Source organism: Arachis ipaensis, chromosome B8 (genome assembly GCF_059453495.1).
Source record: "Arachis ipaensis isolate K30076 ecotype BB chromosome B8, ASM5945349v1, whole genome shotgun sequence".
NCBI lineage: Eukaryota > Viridiplantae > Streptophyta > Magnoliopsida > Fabales > Fabaceae > Arachis > Arachis ipaensis.
In genome coordinates this window covers 126346354-126368402 of record NC_142443.1, presented here as the reverse complement: position 1 = coordinate 126368402, position 22049 = coordinate 126346354, and the positions used below count along the sequence as shown (strand labels likewise).

The 22049-nt window shown below is 37.9% G+C and overlaps 1 protein-coding gene and 1 pseudogene across 1 annotated transcript; both read right to left on the bottom strand.

Annotated features, from left to right (window-relative positions):
* Positions 1-410: 410 nt before the first annotated feature.
* On the bottom strand, positions 411-2242 carry LOC148549781 (uncharacterized). Its single transcript, XM_088496114.1, has 2 exons — positions 1480-2242; positions 411-1393 (listed from the first exon to the last, which is right to left on the bottom strand). Exons 1-2 carry the CDS (start codon positions 2240-2242, stop codon positions 411-413), a joined length of 1746 nt encoding a protein of 581 aa, XP_088352240.1.
* A 15965-nt stretch (positions 2243-18207) lies between these two features.
* Positions 18208-20832, bottom strand: LOC148549780 (uncharacterized; annotated as a pseudogene).
* Between the last annotated feature and the right edge of the window lie 1217 nt (positions 20833-22049).

The window sequence follows — 22049 nt, the reverse complement described above, 5'->3', positions numbered from 1 at the left end:
AAAATGAATCGCAAAAGTAGCCTAAGTCACGAAAAACTCAATAAAACAAAATTGAGTACTAGGAATAACAAAAAGAGATAGGAAAAACTAAGAAAAAGTTATAAGGCTGCCTTGAAGATAAAAAAAGATTCAGAAAAGCAGGCAAGCCCCAAAGAAAAGGTTTTTTCCAGAAAAGATCAAAGAGTCAAAAGAACCACGAATAGAAAAGCATGCGCGCATAAGGTAACTCAAAACCCTTATCCAAAAAAGGGCATTTATTTAAACGCCAAATTAAACCCTTATTAAAAAGGGTATCGAAAATTTGTTTTGTTTACGGCCCTAAAAGGCCAAAAAATTGTTGCAAACATCAACAAATAAATATAAAAGAGTTTAAAAAGAGGGGCCCACAGGCCGGGCTCCAATAGCCAAAATCACTTCTTAGCAAGAGGAGTAGAAGGATCACCACCACCAGGACCAGGAGTTGGAGAGAAAGTCGGAGGAGCGGCAGAAGAACTCGGAGCGTCCTTAGAGCGAGGAGGGGACTCTATGATCCTCTGCCCCCGAGTCTTCAAATCAGACTCAGACTCCACCACGGGGACAGGAGGATCCACGATGGCACCATCAATAACAATCTTATCAGGGTCCAAAGGAGAAAGGTCCAATTCAGGAGCAATGACTCCGACCTGCTCCTTAAAAACCCTCCAAGCCTCATCAGCACCATCCGCAATAGAGTCCTCCAACTCGGTATAGGCCTTCCGGGCATTCAGCAAGTCATTCTTTACAGACACAAGATCAGCAAATAAACTGTTGTAGCTGGCTTGCGCTGCTTTCCTCAAATCCACCTCCATATTGCATTGGGCTTGCAACTTCTTCTCCTTCTCCCAGAGGCTGTCCCTTTCCTCCTTCAGCTTGGCAACTTCCCCCTCCAACTCCCTCTCATGCTCCTGATATATGCGAAGCCTGCCTTCCAGCTCCTCGACCCTCGAGGTCGTCCCTAAAGAGCTGAGAGGAGTCTTCTCAAATATATCTAAGAGTTTGCCACAAACCCCCGCCGTCTTGAGACTCTCCTCAACCACAGTGGTGAGGTAGTGCCGAACAGAAACATCATCCATACTCATACGAGCATGGGGATAAATGTTCTTTCGGATGAACGCAAGAGCGTCCGCCTCACCAGAGGCGCCAGACTCTAAGGTCTTGCGCTTCTTCGGCTCTGGTTCAGGAGTAGGTCGGACAGAAGGGGGTGGCAGAGAGGAAGCAGAGGAAGAAATTACAATAGGTTGGGAGGGAGTCCCGACGTTCCGAGGAGGAGGAGGAGGAGAGACAACCGCCCTAGCACCACCAGATCTGGCACAAGACCTTGCCTTGGCTTCCTGAACCCTCTGGTAAGACTCTTGAGCGTTTTTCTTTGCCATCTCTGCAAAAAAAATTGGTAGCTAAAAGTCAGACAAGTCGGTAAAAGAAATTGCAAGTCGGAAATAAATGAGAAACGCAAAAAGCTACCTAGTTGTGACTGGACAAAAGTCGGCGACCCCTGGAGAAATTTTTTAGTATCCAAGTATGAGGCCCTCCCCCACACTTCTCGGAGGAACCCTACGATGGCCGCCTCCACTTCGTCCAGGTCGTCCAGACCATACTTCTCACAGGGGGAGGCCTCTAACCAGTATAGAGGAAAGCGAGGAGAAGAACTCTCATCTAAGAAAAAGGGGTGGTGACCCTCTACTGCTTGAACTTTGAAAAAATAGCTTTTAAAATCGTGAAAGGATTCGTCAAAAAGGGTAAAAAGCCTCCGACCTTGTATGGCTCGGAAGGACACCCACTGTTGCTTATTATTTAGCCCACTAAAGGGCTTGGTCATATGGAAGAGATAGAAGAAAATCCTCAGAGAAGTCGGGAACTCTAAAGCCTGGCTGATAAATTGGTAAATTTTCAAAAAACCCCAAGAGTTGGGGTGAAGCTGGGTGGGAGCAACTCGGCAATGACGTAACACAGACATTTCAAACTCTGAAAATGGAAGAAAAACGCCCAAACGGGTGACCATACTCTCATACATAAAAAAGAAATGAGGGGCCGCCTCGTTGCCCCTCCCGAAGCAAACCCGGTCTTCTGGACCCGGGACTACCAACTCATACTTCGGCTCATCCTCTTCAGAAGTACAAATTCTGTGGTGAGTGCGAAGGTGGGTGATAAATTCGGTATCGACTAAAGGCTCCTCCCCTAGGACCGTGACATCAACCCACTGAGAGAGAACATCTACGGAAGCCATTTTCTTTTCTTAAAAGGGGTGACAAGAAACCTACAAAAAGAAAGGGAAAATCAACACACGGTCTCTAAAGGGAGGGGGTACGGAACTAAAGCCTACAAACCAATCTACCTACAAAATAAAGGCACGCAAATAGAAAGCATGTTACAGAAGGGGAAAAAGCTAACCTTTAAGTCTGAAATCAAGACTGGAGGAAGTAAAAGCCTTCGAAACACAAGAATGCAGCACGAACAAATGAAGAAGAGATTTGAAAGATCGCAGAAACGAAACAATGAAAGAGAGGGAAAGTATTTATAAGAACGTTAGGGGCATAATGGTAAAATAGGGGCAGTCATTAATGAAGATGCACCGTTACCAAGGCTATTGAATCCCTATGCACACCCCTAACGGACACGACGCTTGATTAGACGTAACTGTCAGAACCAAAAGGTCACGAAAAGTCACGTCGGTTTCAAATCATCACGTCGGTCCCCTTACAAATCGGCTACGATCCCGAGTAGAATACTCGAACCCAAATCTTAAAAAGAAATTGGGCTCGAGTAGGGGCACTGTTCATACCCTGGCTCAATAAATAGGGCCCAGGATCCAAGCAAAGAAGCCCAACCCAAAGGGTTGGCTCTCCCCCAGTACCAGCCTTCACCCCAAGAAGTCGGTACTGAACACGACCTGCTCCAAAGAAGTCGGTTACGAGGGTTAGCTGGCAGATAACACTCATTCGAATGAGTAACTGCCCCTAGAAACTCTCTAACTACTTCATAGAGCCATATCTTAACCTCCCTAAGATATGGGAACGGTTATCCACCTAAAAAGGTGGCACTACTTCAGCGGTGGTTATTGGTTCACCACTATAAATACACTGACACCATTCAGGTATCTCCAAGGTCCCAATACTCTCTAACCTGCTCACACTCTTGCTAACTTAGGCATCGGAGTGTCTTTGCAGGTACCACCCCCCATTCTTTCACACGTACAAGTCGGACGGAGGAACACCGAGTAACAGATCCACTCGAAAGCCACCTCCTTCATACGTTTGGGCTAACCAACACCATCCAACCCATTAATCTCCGGTTACCCACCGTAACACATAGATCATAGGATCAAAGCCGTTGCTTTGGACTATTTTTGCCAGTTTTTTTCTAATGACTGCTTATTCAATGTGAGTTGTTTTTAAATTTATTTATATTAGTTGACTTTATTAGTCATAAAAAATGGCATAATCTTTTTATTTTTACTTAAAAGTTTTGAATTCGAGTCTTACTCTTAACTTTGGAAGAAAAAAAATTGTTATAAAGTTTGAAGACATTGACTCACTCTTTTTATGTTCATATTTTGTATAATTAATATTGTTATTTTGAAACTACACAGTTGCCCTTGTTGAGATGGAAGAAATTTACAATACTTACAGTGATGGGTTGCACAATTTCTATGGTGTTATCATTTAATCTTGGTCCCTTTTATCACATGAAGGTATTATCATTCTAAAACATTTCTCTTTTTACAAACATATAATATTGTCGATTTTGATGCCTTAGATTTTATGTAAATTAGTAACTAGCAACAACTAGTTTTTAACTACGTATAGCTTTTGATTGTATTAGTCAAATACAATGTAACTACTTTGAATTTAGCATCTAAGAAAGAAGCAATATAAATAGATTTTTGCCTTAGGATGAAATTCTTTTTTTTTTTTTTTTTTTTTGAGTTTAACAATGCAAGGATCAAATTTTAAATTTTTTTTTATTATAGAAATTTAAATACTATATCATGATACTAATTTTTTCAAAAATTTAAATTAACAAAAAAGATAAATAAATAATTATATCTCTAATAAATATACACTGTGTGTGATATTTAGACTCATGTGCTCAAGAAGGCAGCTACCTTTTCAAGATCCCTAGTTTTTGCTGTTGTGGTCATGAGCATGTACTATATCGCTATAGCATTGACAAAGGTAAAATTTTTTAGATTTTCAAAATGAACATTTAATTTGTACACAAGTGTTTGATATTGCAAGTGTTCAGTTACCTTATTATGTGACATTATTGTATGGAATTAATTAATTTGTACACAAGTGTTTGATATTGAAGGAGATAAAAGAGCAGGCCTCCAAACTTTGGCCGTATGCTTGGGTCCTAAGACGGTATTTTATCCTCTCATATCAAATAATAGGATTAATTATTCTGTTAATTTTTATAATTTTATTAAATTTTTATATTTTTTAGTTAAATTTTTATATTTATTTTAGTTTTAAAATTAGATATTTTTTAATATAAAAAATTTTAGAATTAATTAAATATTATTTTGTAAATTAAAAATATTCATAATTAAAAATCAAATTAAATTTCTAACAGTATATATTTTAAAAAAATATTCTGTTAATTTTAATATCTTTAACATAAAAAGAACCTAATTACAAAATTAAAAATAGTATAATTAAGAATCTAATTAAAAAAATATAGAAACCTAATTAAAAATTCGACAAAACTATAAGAGCCAATAAAATAATTAAACCTATCAAATATCTTGACTAGGTTGTGTTATTATATACTGATATTTATTCTATATTTTTTTTTGTTAGGTATTATGGTATAGTGTTTTACTTCTTGAAATGGCTTATGGAGCTGCTATTATAATTGGAGCATCCTCTCCTTTTTTTTGGAGCAAAATTTTTGTGGTAATATTATGTTTGATTTTATTCTCTAGAATTTAAAAATCTAAAATTGTTATTTTCTGATTGAATTAGTAGATTAACAAATCTATTTGAAATATTAAGGTAAATATTTGAAATGAGTATTAAATATTAAGGTAAATATATAATTAAGATGAATTGTATGTAGTATTCAAAGGAAGATTGAAATCTATGATGAGATCAATAACAAACTTACTAGAGTCATGAATCAAGTGATGAGATCATGCTTAACTATTTTTCAAGTCATCGTGATTACTAGGCATCAAGAAAGATGATCTTCCTAGAACATATTAATAAGCTACAAAATATTTTTTAATATAGTTTTTTAACAATAAAATATTGTGAAATGATATGAATCAAACTAGTATTGAGTTTACCACCTTTATCCATGCAAGCTTGAAAAAAAATAGTTATAAGGCATTTTTTAGTTAAAGTTATTTGATTATTTTATTAATGGTTTTAATTTTAATATATCATTCAATTTGTTAGGTTCTTTCTCATGCTATCATGGCTTCGTTCGTATGGTATCGCTCCACTCTTGTAGATTTATCCAACAAAGATTCATCGCAAGCTTTTTATATGCTTATCTTTAAGGTAAGAAACAACTCTAGACAATAAAATTATTTAGGGTCGATGGTTTTAGTGGCTAAGAGAAGGGGGTTAAATCTTAGTCCTTTTTTCACTTAATAATACTTGCTGGTCCTTGAAACTATTTCTGGAGATTTTTTGATTTTTGTCTCGTACCCAACCACGAGATTTTTTCTTTTTATCTCGTCACCTGGCACGAGATAATTTTTGGTTTTATCTTCTGGGCAGCAGAAACAGAAACGGAGTAGAAGAGAGAGAGAATTACACCAAGATATATCCTGGTTCAGCTGCTAAGTGCAAGGCAACCTACATCCAGTCTCCATCACAACAATGATGGAATTTCACTATAATCATCCTTGATTACAAACATCAATTCTCCTTAGGAACTACCCTTCCTATCCGAGACAAGTCCAGAATCTAAACCTCAATCCTGAACTTGACTTGGTCACTGCCAAGCTTTCAACTGCTAAGTGCTAACCCAACTTGCAAGGGGATTCCCACAGAATCATGAAACACAACACAGATGTACAAAGGACCTCTAGGACATCTATGGCTTTTTCTTTTAATTTTGTATACTCTGCCTCTTTTCGCTCTATGGCTTTTTCTTACAAACCTCACTGTTTGCCTTTTTCCATGAGACTCATGACAAACAAAATTAAACAGAAAAATTATAAAATAGAAAACATTGAAGGAGAAGAACTTCTGTTAGCTTAGGTAGCTATGAGAACTCTGTGCCTTGCACTTTCACTCCTTGCTTCAAACCCTGGCTGTTCTCCCTTACTTATAGGGGGAAGCCTCCACGGTTGAAACCAAATAAACCAAGCCAAACTTCTTTTTCTTCATGCAAACCGGTTTGACCAGAGAGAGAGGAGAGATAACCAAATGCAAAACCCAACATGCAATTACCTCTAGTCCTTCCTTGGTCACCAATCTTCAATCCGAGCCCTCCATCTTGCCTTGCTTCCCAAGACAGATTCCTATCCCTTGATGAGTTATGATGATGATAGCTTCATCTGCTCCAACTTCTGCCTCCTCCATCACGTAGCCACTGTAACTACCTCCTGTGGTGGTTGAGCAAAATCAAAGACAAGCCATCCCTCCAAGGATCTTCCTCTACTGACCGAAATCTTCTTCATCCATTTTTGGTATGGAGAAGCTGAGCTTACTACCAAATCTTACCTTTCTTGGTTGAAGATCTCAGCCACAACATACTTTTTGTTTTCTTTTTCTTGCCATCATTACAATGATCTTGTTGCTTGCATCTTCATCTCTTCGGTGGCTAGCTTTAGCTTCCATGCTTTCTCAATTGATATGACCGAAGTAGGAGAAGAGAGATGAGAGTGAAGAAAGAAAAAAGCAAAGATATGAGTGTTATCTCAAATAAATTAATTAGGTTCAACTCTCCATGCTTTGTGTAGTAGCGTGTAAGCTACACTAAATATCATCAAATCACTTTGACATTTTCTCTTTCATGTTTCCAAGGTAATTAACTCAAGCAAAGAAATTTTGAAATTCACCACATGATGGAAATAGGATCCGTTGGAAGCATGAAGCAAAACATTTTCTTTCTCTCTCAATTGGTTACGGATCAAGCATTGGGTAACCAACCAAACTTTGAGTTGGGCTAATAATAGTGTTAATAGAATCTGGCCCAACTAAACAATTCAGCCAACATTCATATCATAAATTGCATAAGGCTGAATTTTGATTTCATACTGGGCTTCGGATCTTTTCTTTTCTATTCGGCTCAAGAAACATAACTACAATTTCAGCCACCATGATCTTAACAATATAATATCAAGGTTGAGTATTTGAATTCATGTTGGGCTAGCCAATATTTTTCGGCCCAACAGAAACCTGCACCAACAAAATTATTAAATTAGCAATTGTAATTATAGAGATCTTAATTAATAATTTTGCAATAATGTTTGATCATCATCAATTTAAATTAGAGTTTTTCAAACTCATCAATCTCCCCCTTGATGACAAACATTATTAAAATTAAAATGAAAAGAGATCAAAAGTTAAAGTACTCCCTTTGTGAATACTTGGATTCCTTCCATTCCAATTGTTACATAGCTCCCCCTTAATGTATGCTATTTTACCAAGGGAAGCTTTACCTGTAACTTTTGAAATCAAGCTTAAGGCAACTATGTTATTCAACATATTAATTTTTGAAATGTGGAATGCTTGATTTATGAGCAGAATTGGTTTGATAAGCAAACTCATTTATTATCATAAATTGATTTTCTGCTCAAACACACACAATGCAATTGAGTACATATCAACCAAAAATATTTTTGGTGTTTCAAGAAATTACTATTCAATCTATTTGAAGATATTTTCCCAATCAGTATATCAGAGCAAAATATTCAGAGTAAGAAAAATATTTCTGATCAAGTATGATCATCTCAAACCATAGCAACTATCAAAATTTTTTTTCATATCACAGCTTAAAGGAACTGCCAAAAATAAAGTATTCAGCAAGCATATTCACCAAGGTAAATCAAATGTATATTCCTAATCCAAAGCAACAAACATATTTACCAAGGTAAATCAATTGCATCCTCAAAATAAATCAAATGCATATTTCTAATCCAAAACCCAGCAGACATATCTATAAAACAAATGCATCACAAGCATTAAGCATATCACACCAACAAAATAGCAAATAATTAAAATAAGGGTGATCATAAATCCACAAAGATTTTATCCCCTATTTTCTCACAATTTTAATTTTTAGCCATTTCTCCCCCTTTTGGCAACAAGGGGCACCTGCAAAAAAATGACATTGGAAAAAAATATCTAAAATATAACCAAAATATCAAGAGTTTATCACAGTATCATGGGTCTAAAGTATCAAAGTAGACTACTACAGTATCAGATTGAGCCGAAACAAGCCAAATATCAACAAAAGAAAAACACAGTGATCAGTCATCAGATAAATTGAACTCAAGCCATCTGCCTCATCATCACCAGCCGCACCCATCTCCTCTTCAAGACTCTGCAGCATTAGGCCCACCCTCTCTTGACATTTCACCCATGCCCTTTCATTTTCAAAGGCCTGTTTACGTGCAGTCTTGTACGACTCCACCATTAGTTTAGACATATTAGAGAACTCAGTAAGGATGTCTCTCATCGATTCTGCTGTCTTAGAATGCTCAGGTGGTCGGCTCTCAAACTCGCTGTCAGAGGGAATAGACTTTTTCCCTTTGATCCCTTTCATACCTCATCCTCCCTTGATGAGTGAAACCTTATTTTCTACAGCTTCATTGATTAGATCAACTTTAAAATACTCAAAAATACTGGTGAGAAACATGCCATAAGGTAAATTTGCCTTTTTGGTACTTTTAACAGATTCCCACATATGCCTTATCATAAGGTATCCAAAAGAGATAGGGGAGGAAGTGACAATAGCAAAAAGTATGAGAGAGTCAGAAACAGTTACTCTGTTATGTGAACCACTTTGAGGGGTTAGGATATGAGTGATGATCCTGTGGAGCAGGGAGTTTGTGGGGCCGAGTGCCTTGTGAGTCGGGATGGTGCCGTCCAAGCCAGATAGGTTCTCGCAAATATGTTGAAGGGAAACTTTGGATGTGACTCCAACCTGCAAGTCCCATTTGTCAGTCATGTAGGCTCTTGGTCCTTCATCTGTGTAGCCTAGGGCAGCGCCGATTGTTTCAGAATTCAGAGTCATGTATACCCTCTTTACATAGGAGTGAATGGTACCATCGATCAGCCTCATATTAGCATAAAACTCACGTACCAATCCAGGATAAACAGGTTTCTGAATATGGAGCAGAGGAGTCCATTTCAAATTTTCAAACAGATGAGAAAAGTTGATTTCTTTGGCTGCCAGTGAGTCTATATTCACTAGGTATGTGGCACATAAATAGCGTTTCTCCAACACTTCCTTGTGAAACTCATAGGATGCACACGAATTGAACCTAGCTGGATCAAAGTGTGAATGAGATTTGTTGAAGTTATTTTTGAAATCTAATGATTCCAAGTTTGCTGGCTCCTTGGTGTTGTGCAACACAAAGCTTTTTGTCTTCTGTGAACTGCGTCCGGGGGTGGTCTTCTTCGGTGGTGATGGCAGCGGTGATGGAGGAGGTGAGGTGTGGGATTCTTCTTCTTCAGCCACGGGTACCTTCTCCTTCTTTTTCCTTGAAAAAGTCTTCATTGCTATCATTTTTCTCCTCATGGTGTCCGTGTGCTTGGATTGTGGTGAGGGAGAAGATGAAGAGGTATAGTGAATGTGTATATGAGTGTGGGTTTGAGATGTGGAAGGTTTTGAGAGAAGAGGATTCGTTCACTTTTCCTTGGAGCAGTTTTCTTTTTCATGATAATGAAAATGGAGAAGTGGAAGGTGGAAAGATGAAGAGAGAACCGAATTGAGTGGAGAGATGAGGGAGGTTAAGGACGCATTAAATGTTGAGTGGAGAGAGAATTGGAGGGAGTTAATGCTCATTAATGGGCGGTTATTAACCAAGGGAAGTTTCCTTTTATTTGAAATTAAAACTGAAAGTTTGGTTCCTAGAATCAAGGGATGTGAAGAGGGAAAAGATTTGATTTGACAATAACCTCTTCCAACAAGATTTGATGAGACAACAAAAAAGAATTGTGATTTACACAAAGAGGAATTCAAAAACGGTCAGAGTGGAGTCAAATAAATTTGGTGGGGCCCAATATAATTAAAGTCAGCGCAGTCTCCCCCTGAGTCATGGCGTGTTCTTCATGTTCCAAAAATGTCTCCTGCCTTCCTACGAGACAAAACCAAACAGAATAAAAAATTTCACAAATTATCAACAGAACTTAATTCTATCATTCCCAAATTTTTTCTCAAAGAGTAGAATCTGTCTTCACACAAGGGTTTAGTAAAAATGTCTGCAAGTTGGTCTTCAGATTTTACAAATTGAATATCAATAATACCCTTTTCCACATGTTCTCTAATAAAGTGATATTTGATTTCAATGTGCTTTGTTCTTGAGTGCAGAACAGGATTTTTAGAAATGTTTATAGCACTCATATTATCACAAAATAGAGGTATACTATTGATTTTTAATTTGTAATCTTCCAACTGCGTTTTCAACCAAATTAATTGTAAACAACATGCAGATGTAAAAATATATTTAGCTTCAGCTGTGGATAGAGCCACTGTGGCTTATTTTTTTCTTGACCACATGTTGAGTGAGCTTCCAAGAAAGCAACACATGCCGGATGTGCTCCTTCTATCCACCCTATCTCCCGCATAATCTGCATCACAAAACCCTACTGTACAAAAATCATCAGATTTTGGATACCACAAGCCATAATCTCTAGTTCCCTTAATGTATCTAATGATGCGCTTAACGACTGAAAGATGGTATTCTTTTGGGTGAGATTGAAATCTTGAGCATACACCCACACTTTGAACAATATTCGGTCTAGAGGAGGTAAGATAGATGAGAGATCCTATCATACCTCTATACCGTGTTTCATCCACATCTTTCCCATTATCATCCTTTTCAAGTTTAGTGTTTGGATGCATTGGTGTTCCCATTGGTTTAGAATTTTCTAGGCCAAATTTCTTGATTAGTTCTTGTGCATACTTTCCTTGGTGAATAAAGGTACCACTAGGAGTTTGTTTAATTTGGAGGCCAAGAAAGAAAGTTAGCTCTCCCATTAAACTCATCTCAAACTCACTAGTCATGAGTTTTCCAAACTCTTCACACAAGGACTCATTGGCCGATCCAAACACAATGTCATCCACATAAACTTGAACTAGGAGAATATCATCATTAGATGCTTTAATAAATAAAGTAGTGTCGGTGGTACCCCTTTGAAATTTATTTTCCAACAAGAAAGCACTAAGCCTTTCATACCAAGCTCTTGGAGCTTGTCTAAGGCCATAAAGAGCCTTTGAGAGTTTGAAAACATGGTTTGGAAATTCTTTATCTTCAAAACCGGGGGGTTGTGCCACAAACACTTCTCTATCAATAAAGCCATTAAGAAAAGCACATTTTACATCCATTTGAAATATTTTAAAACCCTTATGGGTAGCATAGGCAAGAAGCAACCTAATTGCTTCCATTCTAGCTACCGGAGCAAAAGACTCATCAAAATCTATACCCTCTTCTTAATTGTAACCTTGGGCCACTAGTCTAGCCTTGTTACGAACAACTTTTCCATCCTCACCTAATTTGTTTTTGAACACCCACTTAGTACCCGTAACTTTCTTACTATCCGGATGAGGTACTAGTGTCCAAACCTTATTCTTGTCGAATTGAGCAAGCTCTTCTTGCATGGCTTTGACCCATGATGGATCTTCAAGAGCTTGTTTGACATTGTTGGGCTCCATTTGTGACAAGAGAGCAAAATTGCTTGGTTCGGTTTGCCTTTTGGATGAGAATCTTGTTGTTACACCTTGTGAGGGATCACCAATGATAAAGTCATGAGGATAACCCCTCATGGACTTCCATTCTCTAGGCTTTCGGAGTGGTGTTGAGCTTTGATGAGCTTCTGTGGGTTGTTTTGTTCCAGTTTCTCTTGCTGGATCAGGAGACAAAATGGAAGTATCTCCTCCATTCTGACGAGACAAAACTGGACTGACAGATTCTCCATTTTGGGCAGACTTGGGATTTTCTTCGCTGGTTTCCTTGTTGACAATATCTTCAAAATCTGTATCATCTTCAATCACAGCACTGGGAATTGAATTAGAATCACAAAAAGAGACATGTATGGATTCCTCTATGGTCCTATGTTCTTTGAGATAAATTCTATAGGCCTTGCTAGTGGTAGAGTATCCAAAAAACATCCCTTCATAGGATTTTGGATCAAATTTACCAAGGTTTTCTTTATTGTTAAGTACAAAGCATTTGCATCCAAAAACATGAAAATACTTAAGATTTGGAGGGGTTCCTTTCCATAGCTCATAAGGAGTTTTCTTCAACCCTTTTCTAATAATGGTCCTATTCAAAATGTAACAAGCTGTATTTACAGCTGGTGCACGAAATTACAATCACACTTTTGCAATTCTGCACAACTAACCAGCAAGTGCACTGGGTCGTCCAAGTAATACCTTAGGTGAGTAAGGGTCGATCCCACGGAGATTGTCGGCTTGAAGCAAGCTATGGTTATCTTGTAACTCTTAGTCAGGATATCAATAATTCTCAGATTTGATTGTAAAAAGTAAAAGAACATGAATAAATACTTGTTATGCAGTAATGAAGAACATGTTGAGGTTTTGGAGATGCTTTGTCTTCTGAATCTCTGCTTTCCTACTATCTTATTCTTCATGCACGCAAGGCTCCTTCCATGGAAAGCTTTATGTTGGGCATCACCGTTGTCAATGGCTACTTCCCGTCCTCTCAGTGAAAATGTTCCAAATGCGTTGTCACCGCACGGCTAATCGGCTGTCAGTTCTCGATCATGTTGGAATAGGATCCATTGATCCTTTTGCATCTGTCACACGCCCAACACTCGCGAGCTTGAAGCTCATCACGGTCATCCCTTCTCAGATCCTACTCGGAATACCGCAGACAAGGTTTAGACTTTCTGGATCTCAGGAATCACCGCCACTAATTCTAGCCTATACCACGAAGGTTCCAATCTTAGATTAAAGACCGAAGAGATACACATTCAAGCTTGATTGCATGTAGAACGGAGGTGGTTGTCAGGCACACGTTCATAGGTGAGAATGATGATGATTGTCACGGATCATCACATTCATCAGGTTGAAGTGCGAATGAATATCTTAGAATAGAAGCAAGCGTGATAGAATAGAAAACAGTAGTAATTGCATTAATTCATGAAGAACAGCAGAGCTCCTCACCCCCAACAATGGGGTTTAGAGACTCATGCCATAGAAGATACAATATGAAACGTGTAGAATGTCATGAGGTACAAGATGAATTACTAAAAGTAGTTTTTATAGTAAACTAGTGACCTAGGGTTACAGAAAATGAGTAAGCTAGGGTGTTTAGTGTAAAAATCCACTTCCGGGGCCCACTTGGTGTGTGCTTGGGCTGAGAATTGAAGCTTTTATGTGTAGAGACTTTTCTTGGAGTTAAACGCCAGCTTTTGTGCCAGTTTGGGCGTTTAACTCCAGCTTTTATGCCAGTTCTGGCGTTAAACGCCATAATTCTTAAGCTGACTTGGAACGCCAGTTTGGGCCATCAAATCTTGGGCAAAGTATGGACTATTGGGGAAAGTCCAGGATGTCTACTTTCCAACACAATTGAGAGCGCACCAATTGGGCTTCTGTAGCTCCAGAAAATCCACTTCGAGTGCAGGGAGGTCAGAATCCAACAGCATCTGCAGTCCTTTTTTTGCTCAGGTCCCTCAATTTCAGCCAAAAAATACCTTAAATCACAGAAAAGCATGCAAACTCATAGTAAATTCCAGAAAAGTAAATTTTAAATAAAAACTAATAAAAATATAATAAAAACTAACTAAAATATACTAAAAACATACTAAAAATAGTGCCAAAAAGCGTATAAATTATCCGCTCATCACAACACCAAACTTAAATTGTTGCTTGTCCCCAAGAAACTGAAAATAAAATAGGATAAAAAGAAGAGAATATACAATGAATTCCAGAAACATCTATGAAGATCAGTATTAATTAGATGAGCGGGGCTTTTAGCTTTTTGTCTCTGAACAGTTTTGGCATCTCACTTTATCCTTTGAAGTTTAGAATGATTTGCTTCTATAAGAACTCAGAATCCTGATAGTGTTATTGATTCTCCTAGTTAAGTATGTTGATTCTTGAACACAGCTACGTTATGAGTCTTGGCTATGACCCTAAGCATTTTGTTTTCCAGTATTACCACCAGATACATAAATGCCACAGACACATAACTGGGTGAACCTTTTCAGATTGTGACTCAGCTTTGCTAGAGTCCCCAATTAGAGGTGTCCAGAGCTCTTAAGCACACTCTTTTTGCTTTGGACCATGACTTTAACCGCCCAGTCTCAAGTTTTCACTTGACACCTTCACGCCACAAGCACATGGTTAGGGACAGCTTGGTTTAACCGCTTAGGCCAGGATTTTGTTCCTGAGGGCCCTCCTATCCACTGATGCTCAAAGCCTTGGATCCATTTTATTACCCTTGCCTTTTGGTTTAAAGGGCTATTGGCTTCTTCTGCTTGCTTTTTCTTTCTTTTTCTCTTTTTTTTTTCACTGCTTTTTCTTGCTTCAAGAATCAATTTTTTGATTTTTCAGATTATCAATAACACTTCTCCTTTTCCATCATTCTTTCAAGAGCCAACAATTTTAACATTCATAAACAACAAATTTAAATATATGCACTGTTCAAACATTCATTCAGAAAACAAGAGTATTGCCACCACATCAAAATAATTAAACTGTTTTAAAATTTGTAATTCATGTACTTCTTTTTCTTTTTCAATTAAAAACACTTTTTATTTAAGAAAGGTGATAGATTCATAGGATATTCATAGCTTTAAAACATAAACTTTAAATTTTATTAATCATGGAATAACAATAAGACTCAAAAATAAATATAAGAGCAAACTAATAATAATAGAAGACAGAAAAGTAAAAAACAGAAAAGTAAATGACTCTTAAAATAGACTCTTAATAATAAAGGTTATCACAGAGTTAGGACTCAACAACCTTGATCTTGAGAAGTGGATGCTCCCTCAATCCGTGAGGTGCTTGGTCCTTCACGGGAGAGCTTCTGGCGCTTCAGCTCCTGTAGTTCACGCCCCTGCTTCTCCTGTTCCTTCAGCAGTTTGCAGAGCATGCAGTTTTGATTCTGCTGTTCTTCCTTAAGTTGTTCCATAGCTTCTTACAGCTTGGTAACAGATGCTTCTAGGTAGGTCCAGTTATTCTCTGCTTATCTGTTAGCCACAAATTTGAGTAGAATTTCTGAACCATGTTTCTTCCAACCTTTGTTTCAGGATTAGCTAGAATTTCCCATCCTCTGTTTCAAATTTGCTCTTGGATCTCCGGATATTCATCTTCTTTCAGATTGAATTTAACTTCCGGGATCACTGACCTCAGACCCATTATTTTGTGGTAATGGTCTGCATGTTCTTTGGTTAGGAACCTCTCTTGATTCTAAAGACTCTTTGGAGTATTTTCTTTCTTGCCTTTTGATTTGGTTTATTTTCTCTTAGGTGCCATGATCTTGATGAGTCTTAGCTCAGTGATCACGGAAAAACACACCAAACTTAGAGGTTTGCTTGCCCTCAAGCAAAAGAAAGGAAAGGAGAGAGGGAGGAGAAGAGGCAAATTCGAATGGTGGAGAGGAGGGGATGGCCGAATGTGTATTTACAAGAGGAGGGGAGGGATTTCAAAAATTTTGAAAGAGATATGCCATAGAGATATGATTGGTGGAAGAAAATAAAATCATGATATGAAAAAGATGAAATTTTCAATTGAAAAAGATATAAAGAGGTTAAATCTGATAATTTGTTTATGCATCTAAGAAATAAGAGATGATATGATGGGTTTGAAAAGATTTGAAAAGAAATTGAAAAGATACTTTAGTTTTTGAAGAAGATTTGGGAAAGATTTGAAAGAAAATTGAAAAGAGATTTAGAGAATTGTTAAATTTTTGAAAATTGAGGGTGAATAATGAAAGTTTGAAACATGTTTATGCAGAAAATTATGAGTTAAAACATGAAAATTTGAAAAAAAATTGAATTTGGAAACAAAATCTCCTCCCCCTTGCCTTTCTGGCGTTAAACGCCCAGAATGGTATCTATTCTGGCGTTTAACGCCTAATTGTTGGCCATTATGGGCGTTTAACGCCCAGTAGGCTTTATGTTCCAGTTCCACGGGCAGATGACAGGCCTTGCCATACACAAGCTGGTATGGAGAGGTTCCTATAGGAGTCTTGAATGCTGTTCTGTATGCCCACAGAGCATCATCCAAGCTCTTTGCCCAATCCTTTCTACGGACAATTACAGTCCGTTTCAGGATTCTTTTTAGCTCTCTATTAGAGACTTCAGCCTGCCCATTTGTCTGTGGATGATACGGAGTTGCTACTTTGTGGCTAATTCCATATCGGACCATAGTAGAGTAAAGCTGTTTATTGCAGAAATGGGTGCCCCCATCACTGATGAGTACTCTGGGAACACCAAATCTACTGAAAATATGTTTCTGAAGGAACTTCAGCACAGTCTTGGTATCATTAGTGGGTGTGGCAATTGCCTCCACCCATTTAGATACGTAGTCTACTGCCACCAGAATGTAAGTGTTTGAGTATGATGGTGGGAAAGGATCCATGAAGTCAATACCCCATACATCAAACAACTCAATCTCTAAGATCCCTTGTTGAGACATGGCGTAACCATGAGGTAAGTTGCCATCTCTTTGGCAACTGTCACAGTTACGCACAAACTCTCGGGCATCTCTATAGAGAGTAGGCCAGTAGAAGCCACATTGGAGAACTTTAGTGGCTGTGCGCTCACTTCCGAAATGTCCTCCATACTGTGATCCATGGCAATGCCATAGGATCTTCTGTGCCTCCTCTCTAGGGATGCATCTGCGGATCATTCCGTCTGCACATCTCTTAAAGAGATATGGTTCATCCCACAAGTAGTACTTTGCATCAGAAATTAGTTTTTTCTTTTGCACCCTGCTGTACTCCTGGGGTATGAACCTCACAGCTTTATAATTTGCAATGTCTATAAACCATGGTGCTTCCTGAATGGCAAAGAGTTGCTCATCTGGAAAGGTCTCAGAGATCTCAGTAGAAGGGAGGGACGCCCCAGCTACTGGTTCTATCCGGGACAGGTGATCAGCTACCTGGTTCTCTGTCCCTTTTCTGTCTCTTATTTCTATATCAAACTCTTGCAGAAGCAACACCCATCTTATGAGCCTGGGTTTTGAATCCTGCTTTGTGAGTAAATATTTACGAGCAGCATGGTCAGTATACACAATTACTTTTGATCCTACTAAATAGGATCTAAACTTGTCAATGGCATAAACCACTGCTAGCAGCTCTTTTTCTGTGGTTGTGTAATTCTTCTGTGCGTCATTTAGAACACGACTGGCATAGTAAATGACGTGCAGAAGCTTGTTATGTCTTTGTCCCAACACTGCACCAATGGCATGGTCACTGGCAGCACACATTAGTTCGAATGGTAATGTCCAGTCTGGTGCAGAGATGACTGGTGCTGTGACCAGCTTAGCTTTCAGGGTCTCAAACGCCTACAGACACTCTGTGTCAAACATAAATGGCGTGTCAGCAGCTAGCAGATTGCTCAGAGGTTTTGCTATTTTCGAAAAATCCTTTATAAACCTCCTATAGAATCCTGCATGCCCTAGAAAGCTTCTGATTACTTTTACATTGGCAGGTGGTGGTAATTTTTCAATTACCTCTACCTTAGCTTGATCCACCTCTATTCCCTTGTTTGAAATTTTATGCCCAAGGACAATTCCTTCAGTCACCATAAAGTGACATTTTTCCCAGTTTAAAACTAGGTTGGTCTCTTGGCATCTTTTCAGAACAAGTGCTAAATGGTCAAGACAGGAGCTGAATGAGTCTCCAAATACTGAGAAGTCATCCATGAAGACTTCCAAAAATTTTTTCACCATATCAGAGAAAATAGAAAGCATGCACCTCTGAAAGGTTGCAGGTGCATTGCATAGACCAAAAGGCATCCTTCTATAGGCAAATACTCCAGATGGACATGTGAATACTGTTTTCTCTTGGTCTTGAGGATCTACTGCAATTTAGTTGTAACCTGAATAGCCATCCAAAAAGCAGTAGTATTCATGACCTGCTAGTCTCTCTAGCATCTGATCTATGAATGGTAAAGGAAAATGATCATTTCTGGTGGCTGTATTGAGCCTTCTGTAGTCAATACACATACGCCACCATGTAACTGTTCTTGTAGGAACAAGTTCATTCTTTTCATTATGAACCACTGTCATGCCTCCCTTCTTGAGGACAACATGGACAGGGCTCACCCAGGGACTATCAGAAATAGGATAAATAATCCCAGCCTCTAGTAACTTAGTGACCTCTTTCTGCACCACCTCCTTCATGGCTGGATTTAGCCGCCTTTGTGGTTGAACCACTGGCTTAGCATCATCCTTCAATAGGATCTTGTGCATGCATCTTGCTGGGCTAATGCCCTTAAGATCACTTATGCACCACCCAAGAACTGTCTTGTGTGTCCTTAGCACTTGAATTAGTGCTTTCTCTTCTTGTGGATTTAAAGCAGAGCTTATGATCACAGGAAAAGTGTTACCTTCTTCCAGAAATGCATATTTCAGGGTTGATGGTAATGGTTTGAGCTCAGGTTTAGGAGGTTTATCCTCTTCCTGAGGAATTTTCAGAGGTTCTTTTATTTCCTCTGATTCCTCCAGATCAGGCTGAACATCTTTAAAGATGTCCTTTAGCTCTGATTCGAGACTTTCAGTCATATTGATCTCTTCCACCAAAGAGTCAATAATATCAGTGCTCATGCAGTCATTTGATGTGTCTGGATGCTGCATAGATTTGATAGCATTTAACTTGAACTCATCCCCATTGACTCTCAGGGTCACTTCCCATTTTTGTACATCAATAAGAGTTCGTCCAGTTGCTAGGAAAAGTCTTCCTAGAATGAGAGTTGCACTCTTGTACTCCTCCATTTCCAGCACTACAAAGTCAGTGGGAAAGGCAAATGGCCCAACCTTGACAATCATGTCCTCAATTATGCCTAATGGATATTTAATGGAGCCATAAGCAAGTTGAAGACATATCCGGGTTGGTTTGACTTCTTCAGTCAAGCCAAGCTTTCTAATAGTGGATGCAGGTATTAGGTTGATACTTGCTCCAAGGTCACATAGAGCTGTCTTGGTACAAGCACCCTCTAATGTGCATGGTATCATAAAGCTTCCTGGATCTTGAAGCTTCTCCAGTAAGCTTTTCAGAATGATTGCACTGCATTCTTTAGTGAGAAACACCTTTTCAGTTTCTCTCCAATCCTTCTTATGACTTAAGATCTCTTTCATGAACTTAGCATAAGAGGGTATTTGCTCAAGTGCCTCTGCAAATGGGATCTTTATCTCAAGAGTCCTGAGATAGTCTGCAAAGTGGGCAAATTGTTTATCCTGCTCCGCTTGGTGGAGTTTTTGAGGATAAGGTATCTTGGCTTTATATTCTTCAACCTTAGTTGCTGCAGGTTTATTCCCTACAGAGGTGGTTGGAGAAGCCTTCTTAGAGGGGTTACTATCAGCACTTGCAGGTGTCTGATCCTTCATTGGCGTTTGAACGCCATGATTGGGTGCTGGATGGGCATTTAACGCTAGCTTCCCACCCTTTTCTGGCGTTTGAACGCCAGAATTATTCCTCTCTGGGCTCTTGCTGTCCTCAGAGGGATTTTGGGCGGTGGTTTGGTCATCCTCTGTCAGTTATTCCTTTCTTGGCTTTCTGCTACTTTGAGCTGATTTATTCAATGTCTTCCCGCTCCTTAATTGGATAGCTTGGCATTCTTCTGTTATCTGTTTAGATAGCTGCTGTCTTGTCTGATTCAATTGTGCTTCCATATTCTTGTTAGCATTTTTATTGTCTTGGAGCATCTCTTTAAATTCTGCTAATTGTTTTGTCATAAGGAGTAATTGTTGATTAAGCTCAATAATCTGTTCTTGAGGATTAGGGTCAGTTGTTACTGCCCTAGCTTCTTCCTTTATGGAGGACTCACTGCTAGAGTACAAGTATTGATTTCTTGGAACCGTATCTATAAGTTCTTGAGCCTTTTCAATCGTCTTTCTCATGTGTATAGATCTACCAGCTTAGTGGTCTAGAGACATTTGAGCTTTTTCTGTAAGCCCATAGTAGAAGATGTCTAACTGTACCCACTCTGAAAACATTTCAGAGGGGCATTTCCTTAGCATCCCTCTGTACCTCTCCCAGGCATTATAAAGGGATTTATGATCCTCTTGTTTAAAGCCTTGGATGTCCAGCCTTAGCTGTGTCATCCTTTTTGGAGGGTAAAATTGATTCAGAAATTTGTCTGATAACTGTCTCCATGTTTTTATGCTTGCTGTGGGTTGGTTATTTAACCACCTCTTAGTTTGATCTTTAACAGTAAATGGAAACAGTAATAATCTGTAGACATCCTGATCCACTTCTTTATCACGTACTGTGTCAGCAATTTGTAAAAACTGTGCCAGAAACTCAGTAGGTTCTTCCTGTGGAAGACCGGAATACTGGCAATTTTGCTGCACCATGATAATGAGCTGAGAATTTAGCTCAAAACTGCTTGCTTTGATGGGAGGTATACAGATGCTACTCCCATATGCAGCTGTAATGGGGTTAGCATATGACCCCAGAGTCCTTCTGGACTGTTCATTTCCACTTATGTCCATGATGGAGAAAAGGGAATTGAATAAATTATATAATTTTTTTTAATTTTTTTTAATTAAAAGTAACCGAAAAATAAAACAAAATAAATGGAAGAAAAAATAAAACTTTCGAAAATTAGAAGAAAATAAAAGCAAATTGAAAACTAAATTAATTAATTGATTAAAAAGATTTTGGAAATTAGCAATAAAAAAGATATGACTGAAAATTATTTTAAAAAGATATGATTGAGAAGATATGATTGCAATTTAAAAAAAAGATATGATTGAAAATTATTTTAAAAAGATATGATTGAAAAGATATGATTGCAATTTATAAAAAAAAGATATGATTGAAAAGATATGATTGAAGAAATTAAAGAGATTTGATTTTTTTTTTTTTGAAAAAGATTTGAAAAGATCAATTTTTGAAATTAGAATTTTGACTTGACTAAAAAAAAAGATATGATTTTGAAAATCTTTGACTAATTTAATGCAAAATTTCAAAAATTATGAGTAAAATAAGGAAAAGATATTTTTTTGATTTTTAAATTTTAATGAGGAAAGAGAAAAACAATAAAACGACACTAAACTTAGAAATTTTAGATCAAAACAAAGAGAACAAACAAGAAAACTTTGAATGTCAAGATGAACACCAAGAAAAAAATTTTGAAAAAATTTTAAGTAAATAAAAGCACAAAAACACACTAAACTTAAAATTTTTAGAAAATCAAACACAAATTTTCGAAAAATTAAAGGAAAACACAAAGAAGATACCAAACTTAGAATTTTTTTAAGATCAGGAAACAACTAAGAGTATGCAAATTCGAAAAATTAAAAGAAAGTAAAAGCATGCAATTGACACCAAACTTAAAATATGAAACTACACTCAAATAAAAGACTCTAAACCAACAAAAATAAAATATTCCAAATCTAAGCAACAAGATAAACCGTCAGTTGTCCAAACTCGAACAATCCCCGGCAACGGCGCCAAAAACTTGGTGCACGAAATTACAATCACACTTTTGCAATTCCGCACAACTAACCAGCAAGTGCACTGGGTCGTCCAAGTAATACCTTAGGTGAGTAAGGGTTGATTCCATGGAGATTGTCGGCTTGAAGCAAGCTATGGTTATCTTGTAACTCTTAGTCAGGATATCAATAATTCTTAGATTTGATTGTAAAAAGTAAAAGAACATGAATAAATACTTGTTATGCAGTAATGAAGAACAGGTTGAGGTTTT

Excerpts from the sequence above, each read along its gene's own strand:
- LOC148549781 (XM_088496114.1), bottom strand. The coding sequence starts at position 2,242 with ATGGCTTCCGTAGATGTTCTCTCTCAGTGGGTTGATGTCACGGTCCTA. Across the intron at positions 1,394-1,479 it reads TTTTGTCCAGTCACAACTAG|AGATGGCAAAGAAAAACGCT; the intron begins GTAGCTTTTTGC and ends TTTTTTTTGCAG.